Genomic DNA, 20,953 nt, shown 5'->3' on the forward strand with positions numbered 1-20,953 from the left:
CCTTTCCTGAAAGAGCTTCAAAACCATCTGGGACTTCCAGGGACAGAGGTCTATTATGCTGATAAGGCCACACCGGGTGAGTTCCTGGTCAGCCTCAGGGTGGACACTCACCCCCAGAAAGCCTGATGAGAGGATTAGAACTCTGAGAGGAGCAGGGCCAATGATTTACTCAACCATGTGGACAGCAACTCCAGCATACAGTGCCTAGGTGGTGACACAGCTGATATCACAGAGCAGGCCTGAGTACTCACAGCATGGTGGTTCAGTTTCCTTAGTTCCCTTACTCACAGGGTCACTGCATAGTCTCCGCACTTGGCCTGTCTTCATTCTACCTGCCTTTTGTATTCTATTCTCAAACACTTCCTCCGCTGCTTTTTTTTTTTTTTTCCTCCACTGCTTTTTAAAAGATAACTTAACAAATTCATTCAGTTGAAAGTCTATAAACATGGGAGCATATTATTTGGGAATACACTGACCACCCCAAGAAGAAACTCATTGCATGACCATTCTGCTGCAGTTCCCAGCAACCACAACCTACTGTGTCTCTATGGACTTGTCTGGTCTGAAAGCTACAAACACACAACAGTACTTTGTTTTCTTCTTCACTGATTGCCGAACATTTGGTTATTCATACATTTAGGCTCTTACAAATACTGCTGCTATGATACTAGTGTTTGCCCCTCACTGTAGTTAAGTGCATATAAAGTAAAATTATCATTTTACCCATTTTTAAGTACCTAGTTTAGTGACACACACTGTCATACAACCATCTCACCCCTATCTCCAGAACTTCTTCACCCTGTAAACTAAATATCTGCATATATTAAATAATTGTGGGCCATGGAGATGGCTCAGTAGAATAAGCACTTGCCTGGCAAGTGCAAGGGCCTGAGTTCAATCTCCAGTTCTGCAAAAAAAAAAAAAAAAGAATAATTGATCACTTTCCTCTCCCACCAGCCTGTTGTAACAATTACTCTACTTTCCATTTTTATTACTTGAGCATTGTAGGTACCTCATGAAACAGTATCATATGATTACCTACCCTTTTGTTGTCTGGTTTATTTCACTTAGCATATCTTCAAAGTTCATCCATGGTATAGTATAAACTGGAATTTTTCTTTTAAAACCTAATATCCCACTACATGGACATACATTTTGTTCCTCCACTCATCTATCAATGAGTTTTCCAACTTTCTGTTGTAAATGCTGCTGATGAAAGGGTAAACAACTATGTGAAGCCCTATTCTCAATTTTTGGATATAGAGAAGTGAAATTGGGATATCATGTCCGCATCTTGTACAGCAATTAACCACTAGGAAGAATGTATGCAATGTGTTAATTATTGAAACTGTCCTACCAATTTGGTTTGAAACTGTCTCACTGCTATTTGTTTCTCAATAAAATTATGGGAAAAAAATAAAAATAAAAATAAAGTTCCTCATTACAAAAAAAAAGAAGTGAAATTGCTGTTGAAGTTTTTTTAGGAAATGCCAGTGTTTTTCCAAGGTACCTGTTTTTATATGAAGAATGTTTTTATATGAACACTGTTTACATGAGCACTCAGCCAACAGAATGAAATTGCTGGGTTATAAGGTATCTTCAGCTTTTTATGGAACTACCCACTTCCCAGTGACTGTATCACTTGATATTCCTGCCAGTAACTAGAGAGCACTGCTGAGTGCACCTTGCCTGCCACGCCCCCTCTACTTTTACCAGTGCTACGGAAGCCCACCTAGGGACTCTACCAGTTTTGGCTGATGTTTTCATAGGAGATCCCATTATTTTCTTTCCTTTTGATTTTTCTCTTTATATACAAGAAATTTTTTACTTTAAGAATTGCTACTTTTCTGCAAAAAGACAGTTTAACAATGTATTACATTACCATAGCTTTGTTGTTGCAGTCAGAAGCAGCTGACTATTCTTCACAGGTTCTGTGTCTGTGAATTTGTCTACTCACCACAATGTGTTTGCAATGGCGTAATCAACACTTGCAGGGTTTTCGGGGTCATCCGTGGACACGCATAGGGCAGCACGGAAACCTGAGTCGCCTGGAGTACACACTCCCAGTTGAGGTCAAGTAAGGAACACTGTCAACTCTCACACTGTCAATCAGGATCCTTTTTGATGCAGTCTTTTTTAAACTTTGTAGCTTTTGGGAGTGATTCTTGCTGTTTAAAATGCCCCCAAGTGTACCTGGCTAGTGTTCCTACTAGCAAGAAGGCTATGACATAGCAGATGGAAAAAAAAACAACCTTCTGTGGACTCAACATTAATGAAACATTAACTGTATGTATTTAAAAAAATACACAATAAGTTACATATTAATCTGTTGCTAAAAATGTCATAAACAGAATCTTGCGGAAATCTAACCTTGCATTTTCCTCAGAAGCAACTGTTGAGTATTCATGTCAATTTTATACAACAGTACTGAGAATAAGGACCAGAAATACATTTTACCTTACTGGCCTGTTAATACAAACCATTGTCTAGTATTACACCGTAATCAACTTCACAGGCATCTAGGGCCAGGGATGTAGCTCAGTGGCACAGCACCTGCCTAACAAGCATGAGGCCCAGAGTTTGATTTCTTGTACCAAAAAAGAAAATAGAAAAAAAAAAAAGACAAAAAAAGTCCCTTCTGAAAAAACTTCATAGACCTCTAAATTATTTAAAGTATTAAGTCACCTTACTATGTAATTATTTTTAAGTGTCCCTATATACAGGAAGGTAGAGCTGAAATGAGTATAGTACTATCATACTTTTCTAGACTTGACCTCAGAATTACAAGAAGTATACAGATACTTCCTCCAAGTTAATAACCTACTGGGACAACAGATTAAACCTATGTGTATTTATAGTTCTTCATTGTCTTAACTGGCCTCATCAAACTCTTCTGGTTGAATATAAACAGAAAAAGTGGTGGCAAACCAATGGCTCCCATCCGGCAGCAGGCTGTTTGTATCATTGAAAGTTCTTAATTTCTCAGTATGAAAACTACTAAACCACTAAATCTTTGTCTTCTTTCTGCAGAGGAACAATTCTAAGTTACAATAAGGGTGAAATGAAGGCAGACACAAGGGCCTTTACTATCAAGCCCTAAAACGTAACAGTGAAAGATGTTACCAACTTGGGTCTAAAAGGGATGTCATATTCCCAAGTACACCCTGCAACTAAGTTTAACAGAATACTTCCAAGATTTTGAGTGGGATACATTGTACAAGGTCACTTAAAAATTTGGTTTACATTAGCAAATGCTTTTGGCTTCAAGGTTAGAGCTTTGAATGTGGAATCAGTCCCAGTTTTTCAGCATAATCTTTAACTGTAGGAGATGATGAGAGCTTTGTAGACATATTTAAATTGCTACTCTGTTTTCTAGCAGAGGAAGACACCATGACTACTACCTCAGAAAAAGTGGGCAGTCCCACCACACCACAAAGTATCACTGGATGGCAAAGGGTCTAAATTGTTCAATTTTAAATGTTAAGTTGATATTTGCGGTCTAATAGATATTCTTACATTTTATTTAAACATGTGTGCCAGATCTCACCTAAGAGCATAGTCTCTAGGTGCATCCATTTAGTTACAAATGTCTCAAGCATAAATAAAGACCAAAATGTATACTAGATACTGGGAAATGGGAATAAAATGTATACTATATGTTCTTATAAGTGGATGTATGGTAGATCTCCACTGTGTATTACCCTAAGTGCTTCCCTATTATACCTAGGTTGGTAGAGACCATGTTACAGGAGGAGCCCTATTTATACTTGTTAAAAAGAAGTTAGTGCTGGGTGTGGTGGTGCATGCCTGTGTTCTCAACTAACTGGGAGGATGAGGAAGGAGGATCTCAAGTTCAAGGCCAGTCCTGGCAATTTAACAACCCTGTCTTTAAATAAGGCTGAGAATGTAGAACAGTGGTAAAGTTCTATCCCCAATACCACAAACGGAAAGTCTAACGAAGGTTTTTTGTTTGTTTTTTGTACCGGAGATTGAACTCAGGAACCTGCGTTTGCCAGGCAGGCGCTTATTCTACCGACCTATCTCCCTGGCTCCTAATGAAGGATTGAAACAAGTCAGCCTTACAAGTTTTAGAACAAAGTGGTCAAAAATCGATTAAGATAGGGGCTGGGGAGATGGCTCAGTAGAATAAGCACTCCCCTGGCAAGTGCAAGGGCCTGAGTTCAATCCATGGTTTCATTAAAAAAAAAAAAAAAACCCAACTAAGCAAACAAACAAAATTGGATTAAGATAAAATTTTTGACCCTCATATTGAGATAAATTGAACCAACAATTATATACAGTATGCAATACTTAATAGTAACTATAAATAATTATGCTGCTGGTTTATGCATTTAGTATACTTTTCATTCTTTTTGAGCGTATTCTTTACATATTAACATATGAACACTTTGTCTCTATCATAACCAGTTCTATCTATAATTAGCAAGTGTAGTTTTTTGGGTTGTTTTTTGAGAGCATCCCACTATCATGTCCTCTTCTAAAAAGTTATGAAATTTACCTGATGAAGTTCAGTGTGTTGTCTGAAGAAACATTCAGTAGAATCTTTTGGTTCTGTTATGCCTTGAGGAAATCAAAATGTTCATTGGTTGTTAAATTTAATTCCTACCTAGGGAAGTGGTAAGTCACTAAAGGACATGCTCATCTCAAACTAACCAAGTGTGAAATTGTCGTTCCATTTCACATTGCTGTAACGAAATATGTGAGGCCAAGTACTTTATTAAGTAGCTTAGCTTGGGAGGGTAAAAGTCCATAACTAAGCCAGGTATGGCGGCACATGCCTGTAAACCCAGCACTTGGGAGGCTGAGGGAGGAGAATCTGTGTGAGTTCCAGACCAGCCTGGGTTACAAGGTGAGTTCAAGGCTGGCGTGAACTGCATAGGAAGACCCTGTCTCAAACACACACACACACACACACACACACACACACACACAGAGTCCACAACTGGAAAGCCTTAGCTTCCCCAAATGCCTTCATCTAAGCCCCACCTCATCCTATCACCTCAACACTGCCACAGTAAGGTCACGTTTCCAACAGATAAAACACATACAAACCATAGTATCCGACAGGGCCTAAGCAAGTGACTCATGGGAAAAGTTTATGAAAAAAAAATTTTTTTTTAACTTTTTTTTTTTGCGGAACCGGGGATTGAACTCAGGCCCTTGCACTTGCCAGGGAAGTACTTATTCCACTAAGCCATCTCCCCAGCCCCAGTTTATGAAATTTAAGTAAACCCTTTTATGAAATTTTCAAATACTGTATGTACAGGCCATTCTGTTCTCCATATAATACAACTGTGGTTTCAATATGGAAATGTCTGGTGTACAAGAGAATGTCTGGCTTGTGCGGAACTTACAAACTACTAAACTGATACTTTTAGAACCAAAACAAGCAGTTGGTGATTACACGAATCTGGTAGGAACACATTTGTACACATCCACAGAAAATTTACAATGAAGGAGCTAAAATCTCCTTTAGTGGAAATGAGAATTATGGAATAAAGCACAAACAGCCACTACAATTATTTAAAAGAATTACAGATGGGATGAACCCATCTGGATTCAATATCCAGTACACGGCTGCTTAGTAACTGATTGCCTTATGTAGTAACTGATTGCCATATAAGGCACATATATTGTAACTTCCAGATATTTGCTTATCTCTCAGACTAAATTTTTCAGATCAGGATCATGCCTACAGCAAAAAAGAGAATGCAAAAGTAATAGAACACTCATTTTCTGAAAGATTCTGTGTTAACAACACAAGATAAATTCCTTCAACAATGTGGAAAAGTCAAAGTTTCAGCTGTTATTTGAATGCTAACCATTCAATGAAATGCATTGGAAAGGTAGAAATGGAACCTTCTGCAACAGACCGTGATCTGTAACAGGTTAGTGTGGCTATAACTAATTTCACCGCAGCTTAAGCTATAAGAATCTATCCAAGATTCCAGATTTAACATTCCTTCACTCAGCGCCACATACAGTACATTAATTCTTAGGGTTAGGGGTGCAGTTCAGTAGAATGTGTTCTTAGCAGGTGAAGCTCTTGGTTCAACCTCCTATACTCATCCCCTAGCCCCAATTACTTCTCAATCTTCCACTAGCCCTTACCTCTGGTTTTACTGCAACGATTACGTCTTCTAGACATACGAGAGTTTAAGTAATTTTCAAATTCAAGTTATTTCTCCCAATGGGGAAAGACTTACTGAAAGTGTTAAACTGAGTAGGATCAGGAACAAGAACCAGCCCCCATCTTGATTTACCTTAATGACTCCACACCTACACTAGTAAAATCTTAAATCATTTTCCAAGGCATTTGTTTCCAAGAAACTACTGTGTTATTTTGCCAGTGTTGCTGAAAACAAATTGAAGTATCAGAGATCGGTTTTGAACACCAGTCTCCTAACAAATACTTGTTTAGTCAAATGATCACCTTCATAGAATCCTGTTTCACTATCACATAATCCTATACTTAATATTGTTTTACTATCACACAATCCTATTACCCATCTTGCACTATCTAACTTCATAATCCTTTCACAGAAAACCAACTGTACAAAATAGGTACATACAATTAGGAATTAAGATGTATTCAACTTAAAAACAGAAACACTATAGTCAAGTATAAAAGTATTTCCCTACAGTGTTAGAATTGCAATTATGTGGCAGTATCTAAGTAATAAATTACCCCCTTTTCTTCAGACACATATTTAAAGGGGAAGAGAAATCAGTATGAAAAGAACTTACTAAGCAACTGTCTCTTTGAGCCAAGGTCTCACTAAGCAGCTCAGGCTGACCTTAAGCTCACTTTGTGGCCCATGCTGGTCTCCAACTCACAATGACAATCGTGCCTCAGTCTCCCAAGTGCTGGGATTATAGGTATGTACCACCATGCCCAGCAAAAGCTCATCTATTTCCTAGTTGGTAACTCTAAAGATCCCTAGGTTCATTCCTTCCCCACTAAAAGAATATTAAAAATAAATTTAAGAATGATCGTAAGCCAGTGGTGGGGCACCTAAAGGACATGTGCTGCATTGAGCTGTTATTTGGCTATGATTGAAAGGTCTAAAAGGTTCACCATCACTGATCTAAACTGTAACACTGCTCAGATATATGACCTAATCAGCATTTAACTTCTCCTTGATCTTATGATATAATACAGCAATAATTTTTGAAATGAGAAATCCATTAGTCAACACACAATAATTCAAGAGCATCCAAATGTAAAATACTTCTTGGCTGGGTGTGGTGGTGGCACATGCCTATAATCCCAGCACTAGGGAGGCCAAGTTGAGAGGATCACTTTTGAGTTTGAGGCCAGCTTGAATTTCATCGTAAGATCCTGTCTCAAAAAAAAAGAAAAAAAATTTTTTTATTTGGATTCATCCCAGATTGAGTTACTTAAAACTCATATTAAAGTATTTGAGGTTCTGAAAGAAAAAAATTACTTCACTGAAGGAGAGCTAGGAGAGCTAATCAGTTGAGTACAGTTATACAAGTTGCACCCATCTTACTGTTACTGCCAAGTTCTTCAGCTGTTCTAGATGTTCTTGCCCACTATGTTGCCCTTAGAAACTTTGCAATACTTCAATAATGCCAAAAGCAGGCTTGTGGTTCTTATCCCAACCAAGTAATTTGTATCAACTTCCAGTTAGAGAAGGTAGAAAGAAATAGATCATGGGAGTAAAGTGGGGTTTTTTTGTTTGTTTGCTATTTCTGATCTCCAAAGGATGTCCAATTTTTCCAAATCAATGTGTATCTTAATAAAAACACGGCATTCCCTTTTTTCCCTTTTAAAGAAGGGAGTTAAGTTTTGACCTCTTACTACCAAAGTTCTCTACCATTTATCATTTAAAATGTTTAACTATCAATCTATTCCGTGATGGTTTTGGTTTAATTTAGGAGATCTATGGTAGTTCCTTTGGAACATCAATTAATCCTGCTTTCCAGGGTTTTAACTTTAGGATCCTCCAGTTCCCATAGCTGTAACTACTTCCAAAGTCAGTCACAAGCTGCTCATAGCTCTGCAAACAAAAGCTTGTGCTGGACGGAGACACCGCGCGAAAACCTCAAGGTGTAGCTGGACTGGGACCAGCCGCCACCCCTACACAAGCCTGTAACAAGAACAGCTCGAGGCTTGGGCGATTAGAGTCGGCTCCTCCCTGATCTGGCTAGTCCAAGCAAACCCAAGCCCAACAGACTGGCCAGACTCAGGAGAGGTTCACAGTTTTGGAGGGGGTGACTGAGTGGTGGCGTCCCTAAAGGGCAACGGGGACAGGAAGCGTGAGCAACACGGACTAAATTCACGGCGGCAAAATCCCTCCCCCCCAACCATGCCTTAAGCAGGTACAGGTCTGTGTAACAGACCTCCCTCCTCCAGGTTCCCGGGAGCTCCTGAGACTCCCAACACTGCACGCGGGAGGCGACTGGCGGAGATGCAGAGGCCCTTGCCCCACACCCCATTTCCAGCCCTCACCCTGTTGCTCACCGGTGCTGCAGCCCCACGAGTCCTAGATTGATCACATACGGCACATCCAGCTGCGTGGGCCACTCTCCAGAAGCGATGCACCCGAACACGCCACATGCCTCTCGAAAGCCCGATTCCTCCAGCTCCATGTCGCCGCCGAAAGCACGTGGAGGAACCGCCCGCCGTGGCAGAGGTCCAAGCACCAACCAGCTGCTGGCTCGGTCCCTACGCCAGCGAAACTGGGACCAGAGACAGCCTCTTCCTTCCCCGCGGCTCGACAACAGCTACTGCGGCGGCGCGCTTGCCCTAGTGGGCGTGGCCCGCTTGCCCCGCCCCGCCTCCCGGGGCCCCCCACAGAGGGAGAGCGGCGGAAGAGGGGAGGAGCCGCATACTTTATAGAGGTGGAGCTAGATCCTTCCCTCCCACACACACCCGGAAGGCTAATTTTTCTGCACGTGGAAACCTCCGTTATTTTCCAACATCCAAGACTGAGAGATGAGAGTAATGACATTTCTCTTAGAAGGTGTAAATTTTACACGTCCCCACCCCGTCCTGCTTCCCCCCCAGCCAGACTTGGTATGCTCCATCACAGGAGCTGCTCTTGCTGACGAAAAGGGACCCCCGGGCTCTGCCGGGCAGGGAGGGGCCGCCAGTGCGCGCCACTTTTCTCCTTTCCTGGAGTGGCGCCCGACGGACGGGCCGGGGGCGGGGTCGCGCCTGCGCGGCGGGGAGCCTGGGGGGACAGCGCCCCTCCCCGAGTCGGGCCTCGCTCCCACGCCCCCTTTCGTTGGGCCAGGAGCCCTACGTGACTTCGCTGGGGTACGTGGGGGCGTGCCCGCGCCGCCCCGCCCCGCTCTGGCCCGCGGACCTCTCCGCGCGCTATTTTCTAGGTTTCAGCCTAGATTTCCAGCGTGGTCTCTTCCTTCAGCCTGTTCGGGATTATGGCGACAGCAGAGGGTGAGTCACGCGCCCGGCCTGCGCGGACTCTCGCGCCCCACGCCTTTCTTCGGGGTTCGGCGCAGAACGCGCAGGCCTGGGTCCTCGGGATGGAGTGCGGGTAGGCCCGGGGTGGGGTGAGCACATGGCCCCGGGGCTGCGGGACGTGCCCGGGACACCCAGCACCCGGAGCTCTCAAACCCTGTGATAAACCCACAACTACTCCGGGACGGGTGAGGAGCGGAGTGAAGGGGTACCTAGGGGGAGAGATTGCGCAGGCCAGAAAGTTCAGGCCTCGAAGCAATTACATAATGGAAATCTATTGTTGACCCTTCTAACGCTTACCTTTTCTGCAGAATTACCTTGCTTTTCCATAAGATAAATTAGTTTTTGCAGAGTCTTCCTCGGTTTTTTCATAGTTTGAACTTAGTTTTTAAAAACTTTTTGATGCAATTGTGGCTCGCACTCCTAAACTGTCCTGGCAACCTTGGTTTACTTTGTCGTGATAGTTAGCAGAATTGAGTAGTCATTTTGTGACCCTGAGTGGTCAGGTCTTCCATGAAGTACGTTCTTCTAGGTATGCTGATGAAACATTGGTTCCAGCCACAGCAATTTCTAGATGTAATAAACCAAACCATTGCATTACTTTCCATATAGAAAGAGACCCTGTGTTTAGTTTTTAAAGTTTCAGATTCAACGCAAAGTTTTAGGTTATACTCCGCAACATCAAGGCCAGAACTTTTTCTGTAGTCAGGGTACTGTACCTCTAAACTGGTAAAACTCTCTAGAATCTTTCAAGATTTCACCTTGATTTAATTTTTTTAATGTCATTTCTGTAGTTTCCACAAAACATTTCCTCAAAATTAGCTTCTGTTCTTTACTATCACATTGAATATGGTTCGTATTCATAGCCACATGTATTTAATGGATACCTTTTAGACAGCACAGTCTTTTTTTTTTTTTTTTTTCCTTGCAGTACCGGGAATCTAACACTGGGCCTTGGGCTTATCAGGCGGGCGCTTTATGCCCCTGAGCTGTTTCTCCTGGCCACAATCTCTTTAAAATATTAACTTTTGTCTGGAAATTATTACTTTTCAAGGCTTAACTTTAGGTTCCATGAACCAGTCCTTATCAATCTCTTTTGAGTTCATTTGTAATTGTATATCATTTTGATGTATATCTCTTATGTTTGTTTTTTGTGCCTATGCACCCTATGTGATGCATAGGTACAACAATTCCGCAAAAAGAGAAGCAGAAGTTACAAATTTTGCTTGCTCTATTTTAGTATATTTAAATGTTTCAGCACTCTGGCACCATTCCTGACTCTTGCCTCTTTTATCCTTCACTTATAGAGGATAAATCAGCTTTTGCAGCACACAGTGGCACCAGCCTGTAGTCCCATTACTTAGGAGTCCAAGACAGGAGAGTGTCTTGTCACTTTAGACTGGGAAGGTTCACTTTAGAGGCTGGTGACCTGAAGATGAGACAAAGAATCATTGAAATTTCTGAATGTAGGGCCTGGGGAGATGGCTCAGTAGAATAAGTGTTTCCTTGGCAAGCACAAGGGCCTGAGTTCAATACCCAGTTCTGCCAAAAAAAAAAAAAAGAGGAGGAGGAGGAGAAGAAAAAATTTCTGAACATGACTTTATTCTCAGCTGCTGGGCTCAGCGGCTCAAACTTACATGGTGGTCCCCAGGCCCCACCCCCAGTTCTTGCAGCAGCCCAATAGTGGTGATGTGCCCATAACGATCTTGGTTATTAGGTTGTTTATACCAGCCACCCTCAACCTTAGTTATGTCTGTTATTTGTGCAGAGACCAACAAGGTGCATGTGTGCCAAATTTTTGCTGACTTGGACTTAATGTCCACAGGAACACACCACCAACACAGCCTGAACCAAAGTATAACCATCTTAGGTTTTATTTTTACTTATAGAGGATCAGCTTGGGCAGTTTATCAAGACCTTGTCTCAAAAAATCAGAGAAAGAAAATAATGAATTGGTTGTTCTTCCATGTTTAAAAGGTCTTCACACAGACCAGAACCACATGAGTGCTGGCCCTGACCCGCGCTGAGGCAGCAGTTGAGACTGGGCACAGTGGTGTGTGCCTGTAGTCCCAGCTCTTGGGAGGCTGTAAACAGGCAGATCACTAAAAGTCCAATCTAGTGATGAGACCCTGAACACCCTGTAGCATCCTGAATTGGTCTCCCAGATTTTGGTTTTGTTCCTTCCATCCACCTCTATCTCACTTGCCACAGTCACCATCCTGATCTAAAATACAGATCTTACTATTTTACATCAGTGCTCAAAAGCTCCATTGTTGCTTTTAGGATAAAGTCTAAACTCAATCAACATGATTTATGAGGCCTGAAGGATGAGAAATGAGATGGGCAGGAAGGGAACAGTATGTCCAGCCTGAAAAACATAAAAAATTAAGGAAAGTGGAATTGTAGAAAGGAAACAAATAAGTGTTTGAAGCACTAAGTTGAGACTAGATCCTGGAGCTTTTTAAACCTGGTTAGTGAGTCTAGACAGCCAATTAGGAAGATAGGGATGTGTGCTCTAAATTAAATGCCTTATAATGGCAACTATTATACTAGATTGCAACTACTATGAGCCAAGAGTAAAACAGCCTGTTTGAGAAGAAAGATTACATTTACCTGGAGCTAATTAGGATTGCAATCTAGAAGACACAAATTTAATTACCCTTGAGTAGTGTGTTGAGGCTTTGCAAAATAGTGACTGTTTATAAACTGAAAGTGGCTATAATTACATGAAAACTGCCTTGTAAGAAGGGGATTAAGTGCCACCTCATTCTCTGGGTAATTTAAAGAAGGGGTTCCTAATCCCTGGGCCATGGACCAAAAGTGTGTGGCCTCTTAGGAATTTGGTGATAAGCAAGCTGAGTGAGCCTGTGTTTACAGCCCCTGCCCACCCATTTATAGTACTGCACAAGCTCCGCCTCTCAGATCTTTGTGAGAGTGCAAATAGCAGTTTCTGCAAGTCTTAGATAAGTCTGTGCTCATTTTTTTCAGTTTTCAGTGTTAAATGAACAGAAAAGGTTAATGGGGGAGGGGGTGTTGGATGCAAGCAGGCTAAATTAAATTCTATCTCATTTCAGCAGTTAGAAAAACATGAATAGTGGAAAGTGCTATCAGATTTAGTATTTGTAGCTGTATGACCTCAATCTTTTTGATTCTTAGTTTCCTGATTTAATTTTTCATAAAACTATATGAGTGAGAAAATAGCTTGAGTGTTTTATGCAGATGATTTAATTTTTATTATTACTTAATTGTGTGAGTCATCATTTTAGCTGATTTACTCTTCAGTCCTGGGGAAAATTTCTTCCTGAAATATAGTACAGCTCTGTTTTACTTGTCCAGTGTTGAACGTTGGCAAAAAGCTCTATGAGGGAAAAACAAAAGAAGTCTATGAGTTGCTAGACAGCCCAGGGAAAGTCCTGCTGCAGTCCAAGGACCAGATCACAGCCGGAAATGCAGCCAGAAAGAATCACCTGGAAGGGAAAGCCGCCATCTCCAACAAGATTACCAGTTGTGTTTTCCAGTTGTTACAGGAAGCAGGTAAGTAGCTTACCCTCAGACTCCTCGTCCTCTTTCCTGCATATCTGACCACTTTTATGGAGAGATGTTGTTATTTGGATTAACAGCTAGCAAACTCAGATAATTAAAATCAAGTCATACCCCAGTGTAACATTTTACTTGGTCTTGAAGTAACTGCAATGGCTCCAGCCTTTCTCAAGTATTCCCTTTGCAGCTTTCTTCTCCAAGCCTATCATGTTTTTGAGCAGCTCTAATAAATGCTATACAGTTATATATAAAATTTCTAAAAAAGAATTCCGAACAGTTTAGTTTTAGGAGATAGATTAAGAATTCCATCAAGCTGCATAGAGTCTTTAAGTGCTAATAAATACATGCAGTCTCCCTAAAACCAACCTTAATAGGAATTGAGTTTTGGCCAGGGGTACAGCTCATCACAGAGGTGCTAAGTTTAATCATTGCTACCTCCCAGAAAATCATTACCATAATTTGATTATAAGTTTGGTTCCTCTTAAAGATCCTATTTTAGGAATAAAACTGAAAGGAAGGGCTAGGGGCCAGGGAGATAGCTCAGTAGAATGAGTGCTTGCCTGGCAAGCCCAAGGGCCTGAGTTCAATCTCCGGTTCCGCAAAAAAAAAAAAACTGAAAGGGCCAGATACTAGGCTCAGTGCTCCCTGAGTTCTTGTTTATATTTAAACAATAGGATACTAGTCTTTCAAGCATGATAGGCAAATGAGCAGATATGATACACCTAAGAGATAAGATCTCATAAAGCCAAGGATGTACTAACTGTCCCTAGTTAGGGATTGATTTAAGTCACTTGCTTACTTATCCCACTATTTATTTCTAAAACATTTTCACCCCAAACAAAATTATTACCCAATAATTATCCATTCTTCATTTTCCTGGGGTCCCTAGTAACCTCTATTTTCTGTTCCTCAAATTTTCCTTTTATAAGTATCTGATAGGTATTTGGAATACTTTCCGGTTTATTTCACTTAGCATAGTTTTTGGTGGTACTAGGGATCAAACTCAGAACCTTGCACTTGCCAGGCAAGCACTTATTCCACTGAGCCATCTCCCTGGTTAAAAGTTAGTCTTTTTTTTTTTTTTTTTTTTTGGCAGAACTGAGGATTGAACTCAGGACCTTGTGCTTGCCAGGCAAGTGCTTATTCTACTGAGCTATCTCCCCAGCCAGCATAGTGTTTTGAAGATTCACCACTATTCAATTGGAATCATTTCACACTGGGGTGCAATGAAAGCTGTCCATATTTTTTGGTGAAAGCAGTTTTGATACCATCTTATAAAATTAATGTATCTATTTGTGTGTGTTTATATTTTATTGGGGATAAAGTCCAAGATCTTCATACTGAGCAACACCTCCAGTCCTTTCTGTATTTGGGACAAGGTCTCACTAAGTTACCTAGACTATACTGAAATTTGCAATCCTCCTGCCTCAGTGCTAGAATTACAGTCATCACACCACGCCTAGCTCCATTCTATTATATATCTATGCTACATTTTGTACATTTGTTGGTATTTGTGTTTTCTAATACCTCTGGGCATTGGCATGTAAGTATCTAAACACCTGCTGCAAATAGCTTCCAAACTAAGTATCAATACAAGTTAGAGCCTTACGTTAGTTTTTCAATAACAATCTGCATAAGCAAAGGGAGTAGGATAAATACTCACCTCGGTGTTCCACAGAGCTGCTGTTACATCCTTGCTCCTACCTGATGGATGCCTTTTTTTCAAGGATTATGTGTTTTAGACATTAAAAGAGGCTTGGATGACTAGAGGTATAGCGCATTGGTATAGTGTTTGCCTGGCATGCACAAGGCCCACATTTGATATGTAGCATCAGAAAAAGTAAAAGACATGGGAGTATATTATAGTGGTAGAGCACTTGTCTAGCATGAGACCTTTTGTTTTGTTTTCCTATTTTCTCTGTTAAAAAATTGTTTTTGCTAGAGGTTTTGGGTTTGTGTCTTATAAAAGTACAGTTTTATTGTGCCCCTATCTACCTTAAGTAAAATTCCAATGCTTTTTAACTTTTGCAATCAATGTATAGGTATCAAAACTGCTTTCACCAAAAAATGTGGAGAGACAGCTTTCATTGCACCCCAGTGTGAAATGATTCCAATTGAATGGGTTTGCAGAAGAATAGCAACTGGTTCTTTTCTCAAAAGAAATCCTGGCGTCAAGGAAGGATTTAAGTTTTACCCACCTAAAGTTGAGCTATTTTTCAAGGTAATTATTTTGTGCTTATGTCTCTTACTCTAATGTAGCAGAAAACTTGTAGCTATGAACCCAAAATATTTAAACATTGAAGTATCTGCTACTACAAATATTACTCTTGAAGTTTATGTCAATAAAATATACTTCCATTAGTGATGAAAAGTGTTTTGTTTTACATTATTTTGCGTTTTTGAGGCAGAATCTTACTACACTTCAGGCCGGCCTTGAGCTCACTTTATAGCCCACACTGGTCTCGAACTTGCAGTGATCCTCCTGACTCAGTCTCCTGAATGCTGGCATTACAGACATGGGCCACCATGCCCAGATGAGATTTTGAAGATATACTTACCTTTAGACAAACTTGACTAATAAAATAAACATGTTTTGTTTCGTTTTGTTTGAGATAGGGTCTCACTATGTAGCCCAGGCAGGTGTTGAACTTGTGACAGTCCTATCTAGGCCCCATGACAGTTGGGATTATAGGCATATGCCACCAAGCCCACCTTGAAATGAACGAATTTACTCTTTTTTTTTTTTTTTTTGAAGAACCGGGGATTGAATTCAGGCCCTTGCGCTTGCCAGGGAAGCGCTTATTCCACTGAGCCATCTCTCTGGCCCTGAAATCAACAAATTTATTTACTTATTTATTTATTTATTTTTTGTTCCTCGAATGCCTTCAGGGCACTTTTGGCCAGCGGGAGAGGTGTGAGGTTCGAACTCCAGCAACCTGAGGCTGACAGCTTTGTGGAAGCAGCCACTTAAAGGACTGAGCTACGGCCAGGCCCCCCAAATGAACAAATTTAAATGAAAGGAAAGTAATATTTTGGCCTGGAGTTTGATCCCCGGGCCTGCCGTGACAGCCCCACCCTGCTGCGCACTGAGACTCCAGTTGAGATGGCATGGTGGTGTGCACTACAAGTCCGATGTAGTAGTGAAACCCTGAATACCCTGTAGACCCTTCCCTAAAATACGGAAAAAAATAATTTTTTTTTTTTTTTTTATTTTACAGTTGAAACCCACTGTGGTGCCTCTTGCCAGTAATCTTAGTACTTGGGAGGCTGAGGCAGAAAGATAACAGGTTTATGGCTGGCCTGGGAATTTAGCAATATCAGTCTTTTAAAAAATATTAAGTTGAAACCTTTTAACTTAGTGATTAGTGAAATGTATGTGACTACCAGCAGTGTCTCTGTAAGCAGAAATAGTTTGTATCATAAGGATGTAAGAATAATTAGTATAGAATTTTTAGAGGCTATCTTTAAGTCACTTCACCCTTTTCATCTTGACTTATAGTACTATGCATAGATCTACTTGAGAAGCAATGACAGTTTTGCATCTTTTAAAAAGGGCGTTGCATAACTTGTCTTATATGTCAAGATCCATAGGAAGACCCTGTCTCCATTAAAAAATCATATAAAATTGGGACACTTCTTAAAATAATTTCGAATTTTTACTACCTTCTTTGACATCTTTTGAAGTATCAAATTATGTTGCTAAAGATTTGTATTCCTGTTGGGTTTAGTGGCACATGGGTGCAATACCAGTATTTGGGCAGCCAAGGCAGGACTGCTTCAAGTTTTAAGCCAGCTTTAACTAAATACTGAGTTCAAGGCCAGCCTAAGCTGCATAGTCAAATTGTGTCTCAAAAAGAAATGTTAAGAATTTATAAGACCTTATAAAAAATGAGGTCAGGAGGTTATAAAAACAATTTTGGGAAGATTTGATTGATTAGAATGTGTTTTGACCTTCCTGTTACGTGTAGAAGATGTCAGTTTTTCTGAAAGGTTCACAGATTTAGATTAATTGTACTACTGTACTTTATTCTCAGGATGATGCTAATAATGATCCACAGTGGTCTGAAGAACAGCTAATTGCTGCAAAATTTTGCTTTGCTGGACTTGTTATAGGCCAAACTGAAGTGGATGTCATGAGTCATGCTACACAAGCCATTTTTGAAATACTGGAGAAATCCTGGTTGCCCCAGAACTGTACACTGGTTGATATGAAGGTACAGATAAAAGGAGTTTGAAATTAAGGATTATAACTAAGAAATACCATTATTAGTATAGTTTTATTAAGTTTTTCTTTGGTATTATACTGTTTCTAGATTGAATTTGGTGTTGATGTGACTACCAAAGAAATTGTTCTCGCTGATGTTATTGATAATGATTCCTGGAGACTCTGGCCATCAGGAGATCGAAGCCAGCAGAAAGACAAACAGGTCAGTCAGTACACAGGTATATGGCACTTGCCTGTAAGCCCAGCTATTCGGGCAGAGGATAGAAAATTTAGCCAGATTATCTTTTTATTATCTTCATAGATGCTTACAACAATAATAGAGCAAATAATAGCTTTGCTTCACTAGCTAAAACTAAGGTTCTGAGAGGCTGAGTGTTCACAATTAATAAGAGTAAGTAAACTTGGAACTTGTATACCCGGTTTTCCAAATCTTACCTGGTCCTGTATCTGTTATTTCTTAACAAAATTAAAACAAGATTTACTTTATTCTTAATAGCATAAAAAGCACTTCACCTTGAATGAAAATAAAATTTTAATTTACTGTAGTTCAGAAAATAAATTTGAAGACTGAGGTGCATCTTCAGATAGGTCTCCTTACCATCCCTACTCAGAACTCAGAAACCAATTTCAGAGAGCAAAAATTACTTTGTTTTCTAAACTTTACATGTCATTTTCTAGTCTTACCGTGACCTCAAGGAAGTAACCCCTGAAGGGCTTCAGATGGTAAAGAAGAACTTTGAATGGGTTGCAGAGAGAGTACAGGTAATCCTTCTGAAGTAAACCTGTGTTGGGTTTTTCTTCTAAAAAATCTTATTTCAAAATAAAATGTATGGAGGTATAGTGCTTATCTTTTACCTTTTTAATTTGTTTCCCCCCAGTGACTTTGAAAGTGAAGAGCCCCTTTAGGAATCATACTGGATAGACTATCCTTACCAGTATAGTGGAAGTCCCTGTTGAGCTGACCAGTACATTCCTCCCCAGCCCTGGCTTCAAGGGTCTTGCCTCTGCACTGCCCCAACAAGAGAAACTGTCTTTCCTACCCACCTCTTCACTGCCATTTAGAGTCCTATAACATGGAATGGGTGAACTCTCTGTAACATTTTTCGGTTTTGTGATGCTAGAGATTGAACCCAGGGCCTCATGTGTGAGAGGCTTGTGCTCTACCACTGAGCTACATCCTTAGCCTTTCTCTGCCGCTATGTAAAATGTTGGGAGTTTGTTATGGTAGTAAACATAATTTATCTGCCAACCAAGCACTAACCAGGTGTGACCCTTCTTCTGAGATAAGATCAAGCACATTGAGTGCGGTGTGGCTGTAGATAAGTAAATATAAACTTAGCTGACTAACAGTCTTGTTTATCGGTTAGGGTTTCATTATAAAGACCACTTTCCTTTAAATATATGGAGGTTGGGCTGGGGATTTAGCTCAGTGGCACAAGACTTGGCTGGCAAGCACAAGGTCATAAGTTTAATTCCTGGTAACAAAAACAAATAGTTGGGGGGTATATAAAAGTCACCTACCAAGGCTGGCAAGATAACTAGCTCATCAGACTAAAGCACCTGCTTAGACAGGCATAGGGGACCTTGGTTCAATCTCTGCCACCACATGCCATTCCAGCCCCACCCTCAGGGCAGGCTGAACTGGCCAAAAAAAAAGTCACGTACCATTTTGTTTGTTCTTAAATCTAGTATATTAAGAAAGAAAATATTGTGTTGAATTAATTTTACTACAAGCTGTACTCTAAATTGATTGTTCTTAAATGTGCTTATATTCATTTTTGTCTTTTTGTTCTTTTTCATATCCATGACTTCTTTTCTAGTTGCTTCTGAAATCAGAAAGCCAGTGCAGAGTTGTAGTGTTGATGGGCTCAACTTCTGATCTTGGTCACTGTGAAAAAATCAAGAAGGCTTGTGGAAATTACGGGATTCCCTGTGAACTTCGAGTAACATCTGCCCATAAAGGCCCAGATGAAACTCTGAGGATTAAAGCTGAATATGAAGGTAAACTTCAGATAACTAGAATAATTCAGCTATTTCTGGTTTTGGGAAAAAAACAAAACAAAACATGTATTTTAGACTAAGATTGCTGAAAAAGAGCTTTTTCCATATTTCTAAAGAGAAACTGTGATCTGAACTCTTGATCATGTCCTTCAAAAATCATAAAATGCTCTAAAAGTAGCAAGGAAAAAGAACTGAAGACACAAGGATAAAGGGAAATGGATTAGAAGTGTGAGGACCTCTGATGTCTTTCCCTAATCAGGACCCCCTTGAGCATTGTTTCTAATTTGTTCCAACGCAAAATAAGCCCCATATCATTTACAGGATGCACAAGGCTACAACAGCAGGTCCTCTAGGGGATCTTTAATGGGCCAGCTTGCCTGGGAGGCAGTCACACATGAAGTTAAGTCAGCTCCAGAGTACAGCACATAAGGAAAGTATAGCATTGATCTAAAATACCAAAAGCCTGGGTGTACAGCTAGCTAGGTACCTTCAAATGGACTGACAATACTCTGAAGGTAATTGTTACAGGAGTATAGGTAGGTGTTTGGGGGCAAGGGTTGGGTCTCAACCTCTTTTAATAAGCTAATGAATGAAGGCTGGAACTTCTCTTAGCAGTGCAAATATATCAAATTTTAAATTATAAATCTTTGCTTTAGGAAACAGATAATTTATAAATTTACCAAAGAATGAAATGCTTTAGAGATACTATGAGGGGTCTAAAAATATGAAGGAGTCAGTGTTGGTGATTGAACCCAGGGCTTTATGCATGCTAAACTACTGCAGTAGCCCCTGTATACTATTAAACTTGTCTTCAAATCTTGTTTCAAGTAGGGGCTCTAAACCTCTAGTCACTGTTAAGTGAATCTTCTTGTACCCTATTTCAGAGACCACTCAGCATAAAAGATACCCATTCAGCTGGTTTTGTTCTTCACTTTGGTGGACCTTATATATTGAAAATATTTATAATAGTGAACTTCTAATGCTTTTTCCACAGAACACTATTCAAGAATTTAAAACATAAAGGGCTTCTTAAAACATATCTTGCAACTCTTTTGTCTGTTACTTGTTGCTGAGACAAAATACCGGACAGTCAAGAGTTAAGCAGGGGGAGAGTTAAAGGAGGGGCTGGGGAGATGGCTCAGTAGAATAAGCGCTTCCCTGGCAAGCGCAAGGGCCTGAATTCAATACCCGGTTCTGCCAAAAAAAAAAAAGAGTTAAAGGAGGAAAGGTTTATTTAACTCACAGTTTGCAAAAGTTTCAATTCATAATTGGCTGGCTCCAAAGAAAGGTGGCACATAGCACAAGGGCAACAGTGTATAGCTGTGGAAGACAGCAAAAGCAACAAGAGAAAGCTGACCCGCCTCTTTCTGTCCTTTTTGTATCATCTGCCAGGACTAGGGCAATATTGATCCCACTAGTTGCCCTGAAACAGCATTTACCCTCCCTGCCCTTTAGTCCCAGTATTGCACTATGAATCAATCTCATATAACCACCTCTGAAGAAATCCTCTGATGCATGAGGCTTTGGGGGTACCAACCATAACACCTTTGTAATGTCTAACCTGTTGATAATCTTTGCGTTGCCTTAGGGGATGGCATTCCAACTGTGTTCGTGGCAGTGGCGGGCAGAAGCAATGGCTTAGGCCCAGTGATGTCTGGTAACACTGCATATCCAGTTATCAGCTGTCCTCCCCTCACATCAGACTGGGGAGCTCAGGA

General features: G+C 40.6%; 2 protein-coding genes across 3 annotated transcripts in view; one reads left to right on the forward strand and one right to left on the reverse strand.

Moving 5' to 3' along the window:
* The window catches only part of Ppat (phosphoribosyl pyrophosphate amidotransferase), a 44,356-nt gene extending 35,586 nt beyond the window's left edge, over positions 1-8,770 (reverse strand). The window contains exon 1 of the mRNA XM_012513852.2: positions 8,510-8,770. Within this exon, the coding sequence (XP_012369306.1) occupies positions 8,510-8,637 (128 nt within the window). The 5' untranslated portion in view covers positions 8,638-8,770. The remainder of the gene's footprint in view (positions 1-8,509) is intronic.
* A 454-nt stretch (positions 8,771-9,224) lies between these two features.
* Paics (phosphoribosylaminoimidazole carboxylase and phosphoribosylaminoimidazolesuccinocarboxamide synthase) overlaps positions 9,225-20,953 on the forward strand; it is a 44,023-nt gene continuing 32,294 nt past the window's right edge. For both annotated transcript variants that reach the window (XM_023710902.1, XM_004627527.2), the window contains exons 1-8: positions 9,225-9,445; positions 12,806-13,003; positions 15,052-15,230; positions 17,044-17,223; positions 17,323-17,436; positions 17,913-17,996; positions 19,055-19,235; positions 20,824-20,877. In XM_023710902.1, the coding sequence (XP_023566670.1) occupies positions 9,430-9,445; positions 12,806-13,003; positions 15,052-15,230; positions 17,044-17,223; positions 17,323-17,436; positions 17,913-17,996; positions 19,055-19,235; positions 20,824-20,877 (1,006 nt within the window). In that variant the 5' untranslated portion in view covers positions 9,225-9,429. The remainder of the gene's footprint in view (positions 9,446-12,805; positions 13,004-15,051; positions 15,231-17,043; positions 17,224-17,322; positions 17,437-17,912; positions 17,997-19,054; positions 19,236-20,823; positions 20,878-20,953) is intronic.

This window comes from Octodon degus, unplaced genomic scaffold (assembly GCF_000260255.1).
Source record: "Octodon degus isolate 3935 unplaced genomic scaffold, OctDeg1.0 scaffold00019, whole genome shotgun sequence".
NCBI lineage: Eukaryota > Metazoa > Chordata > Mammalia > Rodentia > Octodontidae > Octodon > Octodon degus.